At 28.5% G+C, this 19374-nt stretch overlaps 1 protein-coding gene across 1 annotated transcript; it reads left to right on the top strand.

The window, feature by feature from the left end:
• Window positions 1-13709: 13709 nt before the first annotated feature.
• On the top strand, window positions 13710-17208 carry LOC108338120 (NAC domain-containing protein 37). Its single transcript, XM_052866877.1, has 4 exons — window positions 13710-13841; window positions 14283-14455; window positions 14779-15054; window positions 16537-17208. The coding sequence occupies exons 2-4, from the start codon at window positions 14302-14304 to the stop codon at window positions 17082-17084; spliced, it is 978 nt and encodes a 325-aa protein (XP_052722837.1). The 5' UTR covers window positions 13710-13841; window positions 14283-14301; the 3' UTR covers window positions 17085-17208.
• Window positions 17209-19374: the final 2166 nt, after the last annotated feature.

Consider the following 19374-nt stretch of genomic DNA (forward strand, 5'->3'; position numbering starts at 1 on the left):
CATTCCATTTCGTGGTATAGTTTAGTTGTTTGATCGGTCAAAGCTATCCATTTAGTTTGTCATTCACACTCTTTATGTAGTTAAGCTATTAACCTCGCGTTTTTCATTAGCTTCGACTGTTACTAAATTTATCATGAAGGTAGAAAGATTATAAGTAACTGGGAGGTGAATCAAACCTTTTCGACAGAATCGCATAAAAGAAATTCGTATTTTAAACTTTTTAAAATTAAAAAAAAATGTGTGTATAATTATTTTTTTCAAATTTAAAGAGTTCATATTCTACTGCAGAGTGGGAGTATCTTCTTTGAAATTCTGTCACTGTCATCTCCGAAGCAGAAACCCTGTAGCCAACTCATCTTGTCATATATTTGCCACTCTTTCTCAATCAAAGGTCTATATTCTGTCCCATTTTTACTACATGCTTGGAAAGTTCTTCTTCAAATTAATTACTCAATTTCCCATCATTTTCAGTTCCTGTATTTCTCTGTTTTCCTACACCAAATTGTTGTTGAGGACAAACCAAATCAAATTGGCATTTGGTAGAACATGTGTGCTGCATTTCCCAGTTCAATAATGAATGTCAATTTGTAACCAGTATTCTAGAAGATGGCATGTGTTGTTTAGTTTAATCAGTGAGTAAATTGTAGAGATCCAACGTTTCTGAGACCAAACGGTGATGATTGAAAATATCCAGAAGAAACCTGGATGGGGGAAAACATGATGTTTGGATTTGCGATAACATTGGTGGGTTTTGCAATGAATCCAACTTTTAAGATCTGACTGTAATAGAGATTGGGAACAGGAATGGGCACTCTTGATGAACATAATGATCAATGATAACCTCATTGAATGAAAAATCACAAGGTGATTAATGCCTATAATTTCACTCCCATCATGATAGGGTCAAGCGAACATACATATTTTTATAGTCCTTTCTGTGAAATCAAAAATTACCAACTGTGAGGGATGCAATCATGCTTTGATGAAGCTTCTGGTTCACACCTACACACAAACAGGGAGTCAAGTTGAAGAATTTGCTGAATTTTCCTTCTTCTTTTTATCTTGCTGCTTTTCATGGAAAGCTGCACAATTCAAATTGCAAATTCAATACGCTGATTTCTCTTCACCAACCACCGTCAACCATAATCTAAAATTCCTTTGATAACATAAAAAAATTAAGAGGGTAAAGTGTAATTAATTGATGGAGATAGAAGGGGTTTGGAGCAATGTCTATGTCAAAAGGGTGAAGATCCTTCTATGACCCATCAAGGATCTCCTTTAGCCGGTTACGCTATGTTTTTCTTTCAACCTTTAATATCATTTAAAAGTTTTATAAATTAAAATTTTGATTTGTTAATTAAAATTTGAATTATTTTTTAGTTAAAAGAATCAAAGATGAAAATTTGAGTTTGTTATGTATCCAAATCTAAATTATCTGCCATTTTAAAGTATTAATATAGTCAAAATCATATAAATTTAAAATAAAAACTAATCTAGATTTTAATATATGTAACATATAATATCTTTTAAAAGTTTTAACAAGAAATTATATTAAATATTTTTACATAAAAAAATCAATTAAGTAAAAAATAAATATAAAAATCAAAAGAATCAAAATTTAAATACTAAATTACTAATTAAATAATAATAATAATACATTATTTTACTTTTACATCATGCTACATCTCCAATTCATAAGTTCATGCAAAATACGTTTATAAGTTTTGTTTCAATTTTAATAAGAACCTATGTTTTGTTCCAATTAATAAGTTCTTTCAAAATACTTTTTACAATTTCATTTGTTAATTCACAATATTGAAATTAAAATCTGGTTTTTATCAACTAAACCTAATTTCATTTAATCCACTGAGTATGGTGGGGTCCACAGTGGGGTCTCTTATCAGTTTCAATGATGTGGTCCGCCGCATAATCCCGACCCACGGCCGACAGTGCACCACACCGCCGTCCTACGTGGACTAAGGCTGTCCACATCAATGTCTAAAGTGTGAAAGTCTAATAAAGTGGTTTTTATCTTTGCCATAATGTTGTTACATTACACTACATTTACATTTATTTAGATGTACCATATTAATTGTGTAAGTTTACCAAGTCATCAATGCTTTTGAGGATTATATGCATTATATAATCCATATGCCTTATAGAAAGTCAGTTCATGTAAATAATAATGCGACCTTTTCCCATGCCTTCTTACAATTCTAGTTAAGTATCGTAGCCCACAAAAACACTGGTTTATTTCTTCATTCTTATTATGCATTTTATTGTAATTATGAGGTATGCGGTTTTATTCCATGAATCCAGAAGTGGATACGAGTAAGCTTTTGGTCAGATAGTTTAATACTGTATTCTAAGTGTCAAATCAATGCAAGAAAATATGAACAATAAATTTAATTTATTTTAGTATATTTTATTCTAATTCACACAAACTTAAATTGTTACATGCAAATGAGTTTTTTTTTTTTATTTGGTGTGCAAATTTCTTTTAAGAGAGATATCATAAATATTTGATATCAATTACTTATTGTTTCGGTTTATAGATCGAATCAAGTCTTATTTTCATAACAGTCTTCAAATCCTATGTATGGGTTAATATTTTTCTTCCGTTTCATACTTTTTATTGTTTAGTTAAATTGGAGAATTATATACAATGTTCTTTTTCTGCTTCATACTTTTTATTGTTTAGTTAAATTGGAGAATTATATGCAGAAACCATTTCAATGCTAAAAATTAAATTGGAGAATTACTTATTGTTTAAATTATAGATTTTGAGGAGAACTTCTAGTTAACTTGATCTAATTACGGTCTAATTTATAATGATCTGATTTAATATAATTATTCTTAACATTAGCTCCGGTTTAGTCTGACTGTTTGACTCTCCGACCAATATCTATAGAGTCAATAGTTCAATTCTTAAAATGACCGGACAATTATACTAACACTTATGAATAAATTTATATAAGAAAATACAAGTTTTAATTTTAAATATTAAGATACTAAATTTGTAAATTTTTTTCTTTATTTGTTATTCTTTGTGTCTATTTATGTTTAAGTTATCATGTTAAATGATCGGTTTGTAATAACGTTTCAATTCCTCTTTTCTTTTAAGTCATACGTTGTTTTATGAAGGCATATGTGATTGTAATTCTATAAAAAAAGATTATTTGGATAAAATTATGTAACAAGTTTGATTGATTGTAATTATAGTATAAGTTTGCTTAGATTTTGTTCTAGAATAGGTTTGCTTGCTTTCAAATTGTAGAATACTCTATAATACTTTCATAATCCATATAGTTCTCAAAATACAACAAATATCTTCTAGTCTAGATAGCTTTAAAAAACCAAATATTGAATAGTTATTCTTGTTACACATTCCATGGTCCTTTAATGAAGTCAAGAACAAAAGAAATAAAATCAACCTGTTGCTTATCCAACTCCATAGTTCGACAACAAAACTATAATCATAAAATAGATGTCGCATAGTCTTAACATTATAGTCAGAGTTTGTCTAGTATGGTCAATAAAAAATGATCGTAATATATTTTTTTACACAAATTTACTAAAAGAAGTTTGACCAATTTAAGTAATTTGAGATTGAGATAAATTAGATGAAAAATGAGACTCACAAATTCAATTAAACTTACACCATTTGGAGTTACTCGAAAGAAAATATATCATTGTTATAGAAAGATGTATAATTTCTGGAAAGAACTTTTTCTAGGTTGAATTCTTGAATCACTTTGCTTGTATTTCTCTTCACTTTATTTTACATTATCTGAACTCCTTTGTAATAATAAAAAATCACGCCAAAAACTAAAAAGTGAAACAGAGATGAGATTATAAGAGGTAATAAGTAAATGAAAACTTTGGAAGTTATTAATGGAAGACATAAGAGGGTAAATTATGGCTTAGTAATCGCTTTCCTTATCTTTTGATCCAAACGCCGAACTAAAAGAACAAAGCAATAAATAAAGGTAAATAGTTTGCATCCAAATTGGGATATGAGAAGGACACGTGCACCATAAATATTATGATACAAAATTACTACTAATGAAGAATGATTTTGCGTAAAAGATGTGATTTCACTAGCCACTAACAATGCTTGGTGCATGCGTTTCACTTCGCTTTCTTCCTATTTTGTAATTTTGTGACCTAATTGAACCACGCATTTTCCTAAATGGAGGACCACCTCAGATCATAGAAGATTCATTTGAACTCCCACTGTTCTAACAGCTGCAACAAAATATAATTGATCAATATATAGAAACAGTGAATAGAGTATCATTTGACATGACTACTGCCACAAATCATTATATCCATGTTTGTTATATATGTCACTGTAATAAGCCATGAAAGGGATTGCATCCAATTCAAGTTCTCCATGTATATATAGCCACACATTTCCTTTTCCTTTAACACAAATATATGAGTAATTTCGCATTTTTTAATCATGAGATGGGATGTGTAGACTTCTATATTAGATATATATTAAAATGTTGGAATAGCATAATAAAAAAAATTCGCAAACATTTAACATTAACTTTTTTTAACATTCTACTTCTACTAAAAATAAAATATATATACATTATATAAATAGATGCAAATATCACCGTAAAATAATTTTCTAATATTAAATTAGATTTAAAATTTACTTTTATTAAGATAATATCAAAATTTTCAAAAATCTATCAAATGTAAAGTTAAATTAAACTTAAAATTTTCTTCTTAATAATTTTATATTAAACATAATATTAAATTTCTTATATAACTTTTATATAATGATACCTCATCCTTTTTCTAAAATTTCTAATAAGGATTAAGCTAAACTTCAAAACAAATTTTAACTTTTAATTTGGTTTTGGTTAACAAAGACTATGAGAAAGCTGTGTAAGAGAAGGCATGTTTTTAGTTAATTGGAAAGATTTTGTTTAGAGTCTTAGTTTTTTTTTTTTAATTTATTTATGTTTATCTTCTACGTCAAGGTTGGAGACTAAGGTTCACCAACCCACCAAAGACATGTTGGTTGTTCCCACTCCTCAACCTACGTTCATTCCCCATTTTCTTCATTCCAACTTCACAAAAGTTCTACAATGGGTACATTCAAATGAACACAATTTGGCTTTAGAGAATGAAAAGCACGAGAAAAACATTCATGTAAATAATCCCTCTTCATTATAATTTTGTTTAGACCATAATTAATTAAGTTGAGATCACCTTGCTTTAAGAAGGATTTTTTATTCATCACGTAGAAATATAGATTGTCTTGTGAATTTTGATGCATAGTACATAGTAAAAGTGAAGTAACTTGGATTAAAGTTGTGTTGGATTAAGGTATATTTGGATTTGGGGCACGGTAAGTTGAATTGGCATGAGTTAAATAGTAAAATAATATATGTCTGTAGGATCATGATCATGGTCTACTTAATTAAGGCCTAAATAGGTAGGTTTTTAGTTTCGGTCTCTTAAAAAAAATGTCTCAATTTTTTTTATTAGTAAATAAATTACAATTGTCATTTATTAGTATATAAGAAGATCTCATTTTTTAAGTTTGTTTGAAGTTTTCCAAACTCTTGATATAAATTATTTTATTAATAAATAGAAATCTCATTTTCAAGTTTGTGTTAAATCTCTAAAATTTTTAGTTGTCCTGTTTAGGATAAATGGATTTATTTAAACAGATTTGTTTGCGTTCAGATAGGTTTTATAACAACTTCTATATAAAATAATAAAAAATGAAATTAACTTTTTCATATGTTAAAATAAAGTTATCGTAACTCAAAAGTTATCTTGCCTCTCACTTGATTTAATGTAACTACTCTCTCCATATTTAATTGTATCACTACTTAAAAAAAAAAGATTTTATTATATTATTATAAAAAAGTTGTTGCTAAGGTTCTTTTGTGTCAAAATAGAAGTGAGGAAATAATGTCTTCCGAATAATTCGGATATTATTATTCTTGTTTTTTTCTAAATCATTAACAGTTCCTTCACAATCAAGATTATCTTAAAAATCAATAAAAATGAAAGCAAGACTATTTAGTGTGTTTTGCTTTTATTGAATACCAAATTTAAATGTACATCGAATATAATTTCTCTCTCATGAAGTTTTACAGTTCAACTTAACTCAATCAGAATTCAAATGTAACCTTAATATACGACGAAACATAGTCTCAATTAATATTTCAACAATTTTAATTTCGGAAAACCTTGCTTAATATACGCAACAGTAATTAATAGAAATAGTTGATGTTATTCTACAAGTTATACGTGTATTATATTGATTCGATTGTTGAAATTTCTTGAATGGCTTTTTTATTTTTTAAATGAAAGTTTACTATCAAATTTATAAGAATTATCATGCTTTAGATAAATTTCAAGATATTTGTAGCTTAATATCAAATAATAATTGGATTATTCACGTCTTTCAATACTAAACAATAAATAAATGAAACACTCTTCATATATCCTATCATAAGCATGTCTTGTTTGCAAATTTTTATTGACGCAAAAAGATCTTATTGCGAATGAGGAAACATGTAATTAGGATATTTTTAAATTTCCTTTGCTGAATTCTTTACTTTTCTTTCATCATAAATAAATATTAAATGTATATAGTAATCGTACAATTTTTTAAATCCCTTACACAGTGTCAAGGCGATTAATGGACTCAAACTTATTAGTAGTTTTAAGGGTTAAATATGTTTTTAGTCCCTAAACTATTGGTCGTTTCTGGTTTTCATTCCTCTTTTAAAATAAGGTATAAGTTGGTCCTCATTCTTTTCGAAACGTTCGTTTTAGTCCTCGAAACTTTGGTTTTAGTCCTCATTTTGTTGACTAAATGAGGACCAAATTTTTAACGGTGTTAGTTAAACGAACGTTTCGAAAAGAATGAGGACCAAATTATATCTTATTTTGAAAGAGGAACGAAAATCAGAAACGACCAATAGTTTAGGGACTAAAAACATATTTAACCTTAGTTTTAAAAGCTTAAAGTTTTCAATTCCATGAGTAGTTAATGGTTTAACTCACTCATAATTGATTGGTGAACTAGTTCAAGTAAAAAAAAATGTAGGTCTAATGTTACTTTGATTAGACATACATGATTTTTCAACAACAAAGTCTTCATTATTAACTTTATTATATCTTAAAATTTCTCAAAGCTTTATCAATGAGAAATTTTATATAAATTTGTGAACATTCTAAAAATTTCTGTTTTAATGGAAGAGTACACGATATAAAAGAAAGTGTGAAGTTAAGAGGGTATTCTTAGGAATTAAAATATGAATTTAAGTTCCACATTGATTAAAAATAAGAGAGTAGTACATTATATAAAGAAGTTTCCTTAATCTATTGTTTTAAAATTTTAAATTGATGGTAGTGTCAATTCTTATATAATTAAATTCAAGTTTCATTAATATTGTTTTAATCCCTCACTTTAATAAAATTAATAGATACTTAATGTAAACCCATAAATTAATGTTATCATATTTTATTTCTAGTTGTCTTAGTTTCCTCTTTTAAAAAATATAGATTGTCATGAGATCTTATTCGTCAACCTTATATATAATCTTTTAATTCAATTACAAAAACTTTAGCTATATTTAGCGATGGTTAAGACCTTATTAAACATAACTAGGAACAAATAAGTTTAAGTTGTTCTTGTTTAAAATTATATTCAAATCGATTTAAACAGTTTCTTTGATAAATATTTAATAGAATTAAAAAAAAACAAATAAATAAGAGTGAATTAAATTAGTGTAGAACGACATGAATATGGTTCAATGGTTGATTAAAGGATAAATAAATAAGAAAATATTTTTCTTCGAATTTCTTTACAGAGCACAAGATTAATCAAACGATTATTCAATGATTTGATACTAACAACAAACGAAATAATTTAAAAGATAGAGAAGATAGAAAACTTTCATGAGAAAATTCAATATAAGATGAGAAATTAATTTCTTGCTGAACTCATAAAAAATAGAAAAATCTCGGTAATATTTGATTCAATGTATTATTTATGTTACAAATGAAATTTTAAGACTTATGGTTTAGTTGGAGAATAGTAAGAATTTAGAATGTGTTTGGTTGATTGTTGATGATGTTTATTGTTGAATAAAATTGAAGATATTAAGGTTTATTCAATTTTGTAATATAGAGACCATTTAGATAGATTATATAATAATATTGAATCTTTTGTAATGTTCTTTTATAAATTAATTTGAGTTTAGGAATTGAAAATTTGTGAAATGAACTCAGAAATCAAAAACTGAAATTAAGAGAATTAAAATAAATATATCAATCACAAATTCAATAACTAAATAATTTGAAAATCATAGTGATTTAAAGATTCACATTTAGTTAATCAACTAAATAGTTTATGTGATAAATCTCAATATTATGCAATCCAATATGTATTTAGTTATCAAATTAAGATTCAACCGATTCCTAATTTAAATTATAATTTCATAAATTCAAACTAATATCACAAAGTAAAACTAAAATTTGAGAATAGAGAATAACAAACTCAGAACAAAGAATCATTAGTGCACAACTTCATTAATATTGATTTCATGAATTGATCTCTACAAATTTAGTTCTCCATTATTGACTATCAAAAATAAAAAAGAACAATAATAAAAGAATATGAAAAGACAAAAGTGAAAATAGAGAGAGAAAAAAGGGTAAGTAAAACAAATAAAACTTTGAAAATTTGACAAATGATTTCTTCCCTTTAATTCTAAACACAATTAGGCCTTATATAGGCTTTAAAAACTTAAGAAATTATGGGTCTAATCATAGGTTCAAATCAAGTTTAAAAGTTTAACTATAAATGTATAAGCTAATACAACTAAAATCAAATTTGTAGGTTCCTTTATAAAATTTCAATAAATTTGTTTTAATTTCTAAAAATAGACCTAATTATAGGTTTGGTCTTCATTTTTCTTCGGTTAGTTCAATTTCGTTCACTTATCTTTTTCTTAATTTAGTTCTTATATATTTTTAAAAAGATTTAACTTGGTCATTTCCTTTATATTGACGTTAATACTGTGTTTGTATATATTTGATAAAAATTTTCTTTTAATTTTAAAAAATAAAAAATAAAAATTGTTATGTGTCGAGTTGTGATCATTCCACGTGGCAATGACAGCACCACCTGCCACTCTTACTACTTGTTTTCAATTTAATCTTTATGTTTATAATTTTGGTTCAATTTAGTCTCTATATTTATAATTTTGATTCAATTTAGTCACTCTTTTATTAAAATTGAGTAATTTGACCTATTTCTAATTTGACACCAAATTAGTAATTAATCTTAATTACAACTTATAAATACATGTTAAATATTTCTTTTTAATTTATATATAATATTACTTCATCTAATTATTCAAATTAATCCTTATTAAAATTTCTAGTTTTTCAAAAATATTTAAAATATAAATATAAAGTGATAGTTGTAATTTGTAAAAGTTTAATGTGACACATGGCAATCATGATTTGACACATGATATTTTTTGTTTTTTTTTTAAATTTATAAAAATTTCATCAATTAATACTTGAAATGGACACAACACTAACATCAATTTAACAAAAAAAAAAATCAAATTTGATCATTTAAAAAAATAAAATGACTAAATTGAAAAAAAAAATTGAGTCATCCTAAAAAGTAATAATGATGTTCAAATCCGAAAAACCATATATCATTTTAAAGTGCTAGAAATTTAAAATCAAATGCAATTGGAATAAGTTAAAAATAGTATTAAAAACATTATGAAAAGTGAAATTACTCTACAACAAAATTAGAAATGTGTACAAAATATATATTATCATCGATACATACATATTCCAAATAAGAACATGGAATGTAAATATATTAGGAAGTTTGTACACATGATTTACTAGGTATTTTCATGAACAAGAAAATTAAAAATAATATTAAGAGAAATGATTTTTTTATTATTTTTGTTAAATATATTATCTTTATTTTATATTTATCTTTATTTTATATTTATTTTATTTTATATTTATCTTTAGTTAATTTTTTATTTATATTTTGAATTTAACCCATATTTTTTTTATTATAAAGAGAAGAATTGTGTATATATTTAACAAAAAAAAAATTAATCTCATACATAATTTTTATTATATTTAAACAGTTAATCTCTAATAAATGTTTCCTTATAGGCTCTGAATTCAAATAGTTCTTCTTTATTTGTTTTCTCTAATTCTAACTCCACCTCTTTATAATATAATATATATATATATATATATATATATATATATATATATATATATATATATATTAATTTGGATCACATCTGACTCAAGAAAAAGGAATTATATATACATAGAATGAACTGATTATATATTTTAAAACATTTTTGAAAGAAGTATAAATTAAAAAATCTAGACATCTTTTTCATAAAACATGTGAAGAAGCAAGGAGAGAAAAAAACTTAAAGAAACTGTACAATAATATCAAAGTTATGTTCAATCCCTTCCTCACATAGTTGATGGCTGTGATAGATAATATTGCTAAAATTTTATAAAAAAAAGTGATAAAGAAATGAGATGGAAAAAAAGTTGTGTACATATTCTTACACTCTTTTTTATGACATTATATTTTTATTAATAAATAAATCTCACTTAATTTCAAAATACATATTATTAAATATCAATAATATTTGTGTACAGGTAACAAATTCTCGATTTGTTATCTATACATAAATAACTTATTAAATTGGTTTTATACATTTATATGTTAACATTTTGATTTTTTTTGTACATTTATGATATTGCTCTCTTTTAAATTTTACATTTGGCCCATATGCGTTATGTGTCATTTTAATTTAGTTCTCATACACATATAAAAATATATATTATACACATAAATCAATTAAAAATATTCAAGTTATCACTAAAAGTATTCAGGTTATCACTACTATGGAAGATATATTTTTTTTATGATATTTAACCAACTTTAATATATATATATATATATATATATATATATATATATAAAAAGTAGGTTATCAGCTAGCATATAATTAATCTATGATAGAAAAAATTAGTTAATAATTCAAGTTTATGGATAGAAAATTAATGACTAAAAACTATTAGTAAAATAGTTGTTTGATAAATTCTTTTAACAAATTGTGAAATTTACCAGTAATTAATAGCGAGTGGAATTCATCTGTAAATAGTTATTGGTAATTATCGATGAATTATAATCGTCGGTAAAATTTGTCGATAAATATTACGATTTGGTTTTCTTTTTCTTTCTCATCTTATCTTTTTTCTTTTCTTCTTCTTCCTCCTCTCCTCTTCTTTCTCCTCCTCTTCCACTGTTGTCATCACATCGCTTCTTGCTTTTGACTCCTCCTCCTCTTCTTCCTCTTCCACCTCTTCCAACTCCAGTTGCTATCGTAATCGAGCCATCGCAACTCAACCATTATCATCTCCGCTATACCGCACCTCCGTTGTCACACCTCTTACTCCTTCTCTTCCTCTTCCTCTTTCTCCTACTCCTTTTCCTCCTCATCCTCCTTCTCTTCTTCTTCTCACCCATGTCCCCCTTAATATATACAAAAATATCATCAAACTTAGCATGAAATTTGTTATTGATTTTTTTCGACGAAAAAATACTCCTTGCCCTCCTGACCAAAGGAGTCTTCCTACAAGATGTTAATGACAGACATTATTACCTTTAGACTGGAAAGAATTTGAAATTGTGTGGTACAAAAATGATTGCGTAAGCAAAAGTGGTGAAAATGACGGGACCACATGGTCCCTATTTGTAGAAAACCTGATGGACACATGGTGTCCCCCATGAACGTAAGATCTTGCACCATCAAACTTCATAATGTACACGACGTTACGTATTCGATGTCAGCGCTGACAGCATGATCCGCAAGGCGTTGACACAATTGGTAAAGTTTTACTCAACCTTAAGACTTGTGGAATGACATACATTGTATGTACTGAAGAGTACATATCTATTGTAATAAACGATCAATCGTCCGAGCATGGAGGAAATCAGTTGGTCATGATCAGAATAGTCTAAACATCTAATTAATCTAATGAGATTTAAAGGATTGTGATTAGACTGACCTTAATCAAAAGTCTATAAAAAAAATTATAAATACATGTTAAAAGTATGATTGTTGAGATTTTGTACTAATAATTTATTATACCATTAATTATTTTATTCATCGAATTTGAGTTGACTTAACATTATAACACCGTTAGAAGGAATCTGTCAATCGATTAGAGTCCGGCATACCCAACACGAAAGGATAACATGGGAACTAGCGAGAATAAAATTGTTTTAAGTGTATATCACGAAATTATACGTCTTACTTAAAATCTGTTAAACCACTAAGAAAGGTACAGTAAAATAATGAAAAGTTTAGGTTCAGTTAATAACTGAAAGTGTATGAAAAATGAAGAGAGTCACGGTACGAGACAGGATTCTAGAAAGGAAGGCTTCAACCATATTGTTCTAAAAACGTTGAGTCTGCGATACTTAACAACAGCAGTTAAAAATAAAAATGATCTGAGTAAAATAAATAGGTAACCTAAGGTGGGATAAGATAAGAAGAAGAAAAAGAAAAAGAAAAAGAAAGAAAGCTGTGGTTTGACGAAGGTAAAAAACAAAAATAAGAAAAAGAAAAGAAAGAAAAAGATGAGCAAAAAGGGAAAAGAAAATGGGGTAGGAAGCTAGGCTATGACGTCACATGGGGGGAACAACCATGAAGCCATGCGCAACTCAGTGGTCCTTCCTCTCTTTTATATATGGATTATACCCTTTCCATTCCTCTCTCCCAACACCATTTCTATTCTCACTCTCTCTCATCATGTTGTTCTCTCCCTCATAGTTTCTCTCCTTCACCTCATCATCATCATCATTAATTTTGTCCACTTCTTCCTCATTGCTCTTCTCTTTAACACTAACACTGATTATCAGGTCAGCTAATTACTATCTCTGCATGCCAAATCCAAACATCACACAAACAACAACCACCTTTCTCCATAACACTTCACCATTTTCCACCTTTTATAATTTTTTTCTTTTCGTTTATTATCTTGTGTATTATTATCTATGTCTAGTGTTTTCTCATACATAACTGATTGATTATACATTCTCCCAATCTGGTTCCCAAACGAGTGTTGAAGTATTTGATGAAGAATGTTGATGAAAACCTAGAAAGGAAGGACGTAGGGCAAAGGGTAAGGGTAGGGTACCCGAAAAGTTGTAGTTGAAGACTGATGTGTGCTGTGAAAATTCTCGACAAAGGGACAAGAGAGTCAGAGGGTCAGCTTCCACAACGAGACAGACTTTGGCTAATGGCTACTGTGCTTGTGTTGTGTTCTATGTATATATCTAACCTTAACTTTTTTCCCTTTTCTTTTTATTATTATCCCTTAGCCCGTGGCAGGCCTTGATCCAATAAAACGGTGTCTCTCTTTTTGTCCCTCAAGCTTTTAGCTTTCGACCAAACGCGTGCCCAATTTGTGATAACGTCATCTCATCTACCCTTTACAATTTCTTTACTTTTATAACTATCAGTATTTTTACCCATATTAGTGTTTTTTTAACAAATAAAAAGTAGAGTTTGAAACTTTATATGAAAATGTTTAGATGAAAGTTTAGAAATTTTGAATAAGATGATAGGATTATTTGAGAATATGTATAATTATGAATGGTAACGTGGATTGGGAAACCCCGTTCTTGATGAATGATTCACACCATTCAGCAACACAAGACAGCATGATTAGCACAAGCCTCTAGCTGTCCGTTTCTCGCAGACCCTTCACAAACAGAGGTCTAAGCTCCAACTCCTCATGGTTTTCATCAAAACCTAACTCTCATGATTTGGTTATTTCCTTTCTCTGTGTACCCAGGGAAGAAATTAATCATTGTTTCTCAAATTATGGGTTTTTGTTTATAACACGCGCTTATTTTTATTTCCTTTTCAATTCAATTCCCTTGAGTATTGCTCTCCACCAAATGAGATGATGGTCATCTCTGATAGCACTTGCCACCTTTTCACCAAGAGGACTCCTATTATATATTTCCTTTTCTTCGCCTTTGCCTTTTTAGCTTTTTGGTTACTGGAGTGTTTTCTCTTTGCTTCTCTTCTTTCACCCTATATTCTCTCACATACACATTCATATATACTCATACATTCATCTCTTCATGCTTATAATTCATACATGATGGAGAAACTCAAGGGTGGAAGGTATTAATGGTGAATTTTATGCAGTTCCAGTGATTCATACGATATGGAGTCGTGTGTCCCACCGGGGTTTCGCTTCCACCCAACAGATGAAGAACTTGTGGGTTATTATCTCAGGAAAAAAGTTGCTTCTCAGAAGATTGATCTTGACGTTATCAAAGAAATCGACCTATATCGCATTGAACCATGGGATCTCCAAGGTATGTATATGCGCACATATATAAACATTATATATACGTATAGTACTTCTTAATTATCCTTCAGAGTAATGCCTGATATACTTCAATTTATCTAAGAAGAAGTAATCTTCCATTTGTATCAGCTTAATGAACTTTAATATGAAAAAAAAAAAATTAACCATTTCCCAAACACCCACTTACACCTTCAGTTTTCTTCGTGAATCAAAGTAGGGTTTTAAGTGTAAAATTGATCAAACTTTTGTTGAACAAGTGTTTCTAGCTAGATCTTTGTCTTTTTTTCAAAAGATTTTAGAGTATTGTTGTGAAAGATTTGAGTTTGGCAGAGAGATGCAGGATTGGGTATGAGGAGCAGAATGAGTGGTATTTCTTTAGTCATAAAGATAAAAAATATCCAACTGGGACAAGAACCAACAGAGCTACAATGGCAGGATTTTGGAAGGCGACAGGAAGAGACAAATCAGTGTACGAAAGGACCAAACTTATTGGCATGAGAAAGACCCTCGTTTTCTACAAAGGAAGAGCCCCTAATGGACAGAAAACTGATTGGATCATGCACGAGTATAGGCTTGAAACTGTCGAGAATGGACCTCCACAGGCAAGTATATCTTTATGTATTATGCACAAATATACCATTGCCATATACCCTTTTACGTATTCTGCTAAATTCTTGCTTTCTCAACTATATTTAAATAATCATTTTCTTGTTCATGAAGTTGAATTTGAGATGTTAATTATGAGTTCACACTCGATGAGTGCCTTTAGATGGCCCTTCATTTAGTCAATTATACGTAATTATCACATATTTCACTACCCTAACCTTGTCCTATTCACACTATTCCTAGCTTAGTCACTGTTAATTAATCACTTCCAATGACTTTCCAATTTCCGAGTAATTCCTTCAGCAAAAACGTTAGTTTAGTCTCATGTGCTTCTGTTTCTGCATCAGTGCAGATTGAGCACTTGATTAGTTCCCCTAAATGAATTTTATAATTTAATATAGGCCCTAACAAGTTTGCTTTCGTAGACTGACTGAATATTCAAGGCACGTACAAGCTTTCTACCTATTTGCTACAGAACTTTTACCAACAAGAAGTCAAAAGTCAGTTCTTTCAAAAGCGTTTTCTTTTTCTTTTCTGATACACTTTTAATTCTTGTCATATGTGAAAACCCATCTTCTTTTTTGATATGGTAAAAGAATTTTTGAGGAACAAAGGAAGACAACTTCTACCTTGTCATAGTGATTTTGTTTTTCTATAAACTTGTTGGAGACTTAATTATGTACATAAATTATTATCTAATTAAGTTGTTATTTACATACAGAAAATAAGAAATTGTTTTTCCTCAAACAAACGAATGTCCAGTTTAATATGTTTAAGTTCTAGGTATTTCTCTTTATTGACCTTAATTACAAGTATATATGTTATATATGTTCATATAGAAAAAAACCCTCAATGACTTTTTTGCTCACTGCAAGTAGTAGGTCTATGTAACAAGTAGTCAATAATTTCTCAGAGAAAAGAAAACTGTAACAGAAAAAAAAAATTGTTTCTCGAACAATTATTATAAGATTTTTTGGATTATTCTAGTTTTAAAGTCCAACTAGTGGATTCAAATCACATGTCCTTTTTTTGCATCTTTTCTCTTGTCTTTCTGGTTGAAAAACGACATAGCCAGAAAAAAATCAAATAATTAAGCAAATGTCACCATTTACAAACCTTTTGCTAGTATATATCAATTTTCAATTCGGAAGACATAAAAGGTGAACAGATAAAGAACCAAAAGGAGACTTATTTCGCTCTAAAATAAGCCACAATAATATTCTTTTATTGAATGCTTTCTTGAGGATGCAACTAATAATTTGTTTATTAAGTGGCTATAGTACCATTCATACCACACAGGCCGAAAATTTTTGCAAAAGCTAATAGGAAAAAACACTCATGAAAAGTTAAACACGAACTTTCACTTTTTTATTTTCCATTAAAAACATGAGTTGAACCAGGGAAGTCAAACATAATACATTTCAAGAGAAAGTGAAAGTCTCATCTTAGCTTTCCAACATATAATCGAGTGTGTGCAGGAAGAAGGATGGGTTGTGTGCAGAGCATTCAGGAAAAGAACGAACGGTCAAACGAAGACTATCGAAGGGTGGGATCGAAGGTACACATACGAGGAACAAGCATGTGGTGTCTACTCTTGGGTGGATCCTATCGACCTTATGTTAAGGAAACCACAGCGGAACAATATTTCGGCTGAAAATTTGTTGTACAAGAAAGAGACAAGGTTGATGCATGCAGAAGAAGCGATGCAGCTTCCTGAGCTAGAAAGTCCTTCCATGACAATAGTGAAAAAGCAAAGCTCGACATCAGTGTCCCTTATATCAGACAACATTAACAAGGAAGATGGTTCTGAGAAGGTGACCGATTGGAGGGCACTTGACAAGTTTGTGGCTTCTCAGTTGAGTCAAGAAGAGAGGCATGAAATAGAAGGGATGTCAAGCTTTGCAGGTCACAGTGGGTCGGACATGGCATTGTTGCTACTCCAGAATACTAATGAAAGGAACAAGTTCAACCCTTTTCTAAGTGCAGCTTCATCAGACTGTGACATTGGGATATGTGTATTTGAAAAATGATTAGGGTTCATTTCTTGTATTGGTATTAGCTATATAAATATGTTGTATGGATGTTGAGACATATATCATTATATGTGTAATTTTCATTTGTAAGAAGAATCTCTCTCGTGTCAGTGTAAACTAAGATTCATGCGCTCAATATCACTTCTTATAACTTATGTAGTTTAACACTTAAATTATCACGTTAGGATGACATACATTTATATTTATCTAACATATATTATAAAAATAAAATAGTCATAAAAAAATTTATATTTAAAAAAAAAATTAATATAAAAAATGTTGTATTCTTTTAAGTTTTTGAGTAAAAAGAAACCTTGTCATGTGCCCTCTTCATTAAGCATGCATTCCGTTGCTTTATGTCTTCATGGCTACTTCTTTCTTTTTCATGTTTAGAAGCCACTTGGATTTGCTGACGGAATATGTATGCAAAAAATTGTCTGCATTAGGTTTTATTTCTTATGGGTGAAGGAAAAAAAAAGTTAATAATAAAATATTAAATTTTTAACTTTGCATACTCTACTTTTTCGTTTGGAAATTTATGTACTTTTATATATATGTGTTTAACTTTTTTTCTTCTTCTTCCAAACGTCTTAAAAATCATCTCACGTATTTTTTTTCATTTTTCTTCCTTTCTTCACTTTCTACTCCATTGTCCACGTAACTTATGATATTTTATGGTTTCAAGAAAAATTAATGCATAGATCTTTGTATTTGTGTTATAGATTTCATGAACTTTTTTTTATCTAATACTTCTTTTCTAACAAAACAGGTTTTTTGCATAAGAATTATAGATTTCAAAAACTATTCTCACCGATTTTTTTTATAACAAAGCAGCTCTCTAAACCAAGAAACAAAAGGATACAAAAACTTAAATTCCCTCTTTATATTTGAGTTATTTTAATGTATATTTCCAACTCAATTTTTCAAAATATTTTATTTAATGAAGTTAAAAAAATATTATTTCTTCAATAATAATCTTATTTTATACATTTACTCTTATTTTCTATAATTGGTAATTTAAAGAACGATAAATAGTACAGGATGACAAGGCATATATTATAAAGCACATTTGCCTCCGAAAAGATAAATTTGTATATATTTCTAGAAAAATAACTTACAAGTTAGTTTTTGTATAAGAATCCAGCTTGTTTTCCTTTTTAGATTTGGCCTAATTAGTAGTCACAAGTATATATATACACACATGAAATTATAAAGCAAGTTCACTCTCATCTCTTTTTAAATAAAAATTATACTTTTTACATACAAAATTTTCACATTCATTTGATATTATTATTTTTACTTTTTGCTTTCTTTTTTAAAAAGAAAATACAAAAATTCACTCTATGATCATTTTATTCTTTTACTATATGTTAAATAAATATAAAAGTATATGATGTTATTATTACTCCTTAAAATAGGTGGTGATAATACTATAAAAGAGAAATTTATACTTTCTGTATTTTTTAGAAAAGTAACGATAAGATGATACATGTTTACGTTCATTTGACATGTATTACAAAAATAAATAGTTATAAAAAAATAAACTTTTATATTTTTGTAAAAAAAAAATAGAAAGTAAAGAAAAAAAAATTATGTTTCTGAAAATATCATTTCTGTATGTAGAATTCCTCAACCATTCTTAAAATATCTAACTTACTTAGCAGAATTAATAAGTGAAAGTTATAGTCATTCAGTTATGGATATTCATTTCCGTCAAAATCTCATATAACATATGCCTCTCAAAGCACATAGTACAATTAATAGTTAATATTTAACTTGCTTTCTTATGAGCAATAGTTAAGTTTTATAATCACAGAAGAAATCGTTGCACATATACAAGTCATTTTTACACACAATTTTTTGTGATTTTTGTCAAGTACCTCTTGCATTTATTTAATCTTATATACTATTTTATTATTAATTTAAGGTTAAATGTCTTTGGAGGTCCCTATTGCAGATTTGTATCAATTGGGTCCTCCTATTCTGAAAGTGCTCTAGGTCCCTGTTTTGATCAAATTGAACCAATAATATTCTTGCCGTTAATTTTAGTGGACGGCGTTAACTTTATAGCGAGGTGGCATGGTGATGAATATCTCGTTGTGTGGAAACCACCTTCTCCACTTTCCCTTCCTCTTCCTCACCTTCTCCTCTCTTTGGGAAACTTTCTTCTCACCCTCCGACACCCAACTCCAATCTTGTTGTTGGAACTGACTAACGTTTTTGGTTTCTCTTTGTGCTCCAAGATTGTCAAAATCAGGTTTGATTTTGGTTTCAATTTTGATTGCTG

The sequence above is a fragment of the Vigna angularis genome, chromosome 1 (assembly GCF_016808095.1).
Source record: "Vigna angularis cultivar LongXiaoDou No.4 chromosome 1, ASM1680809v1, whole genome shotgun sequence".
NCBI lineage: Eukaryota > Viridiplantae > Streptophyta > Magnoliopsida > Fabales > Fabaceae > Vigna > Vigna angularis.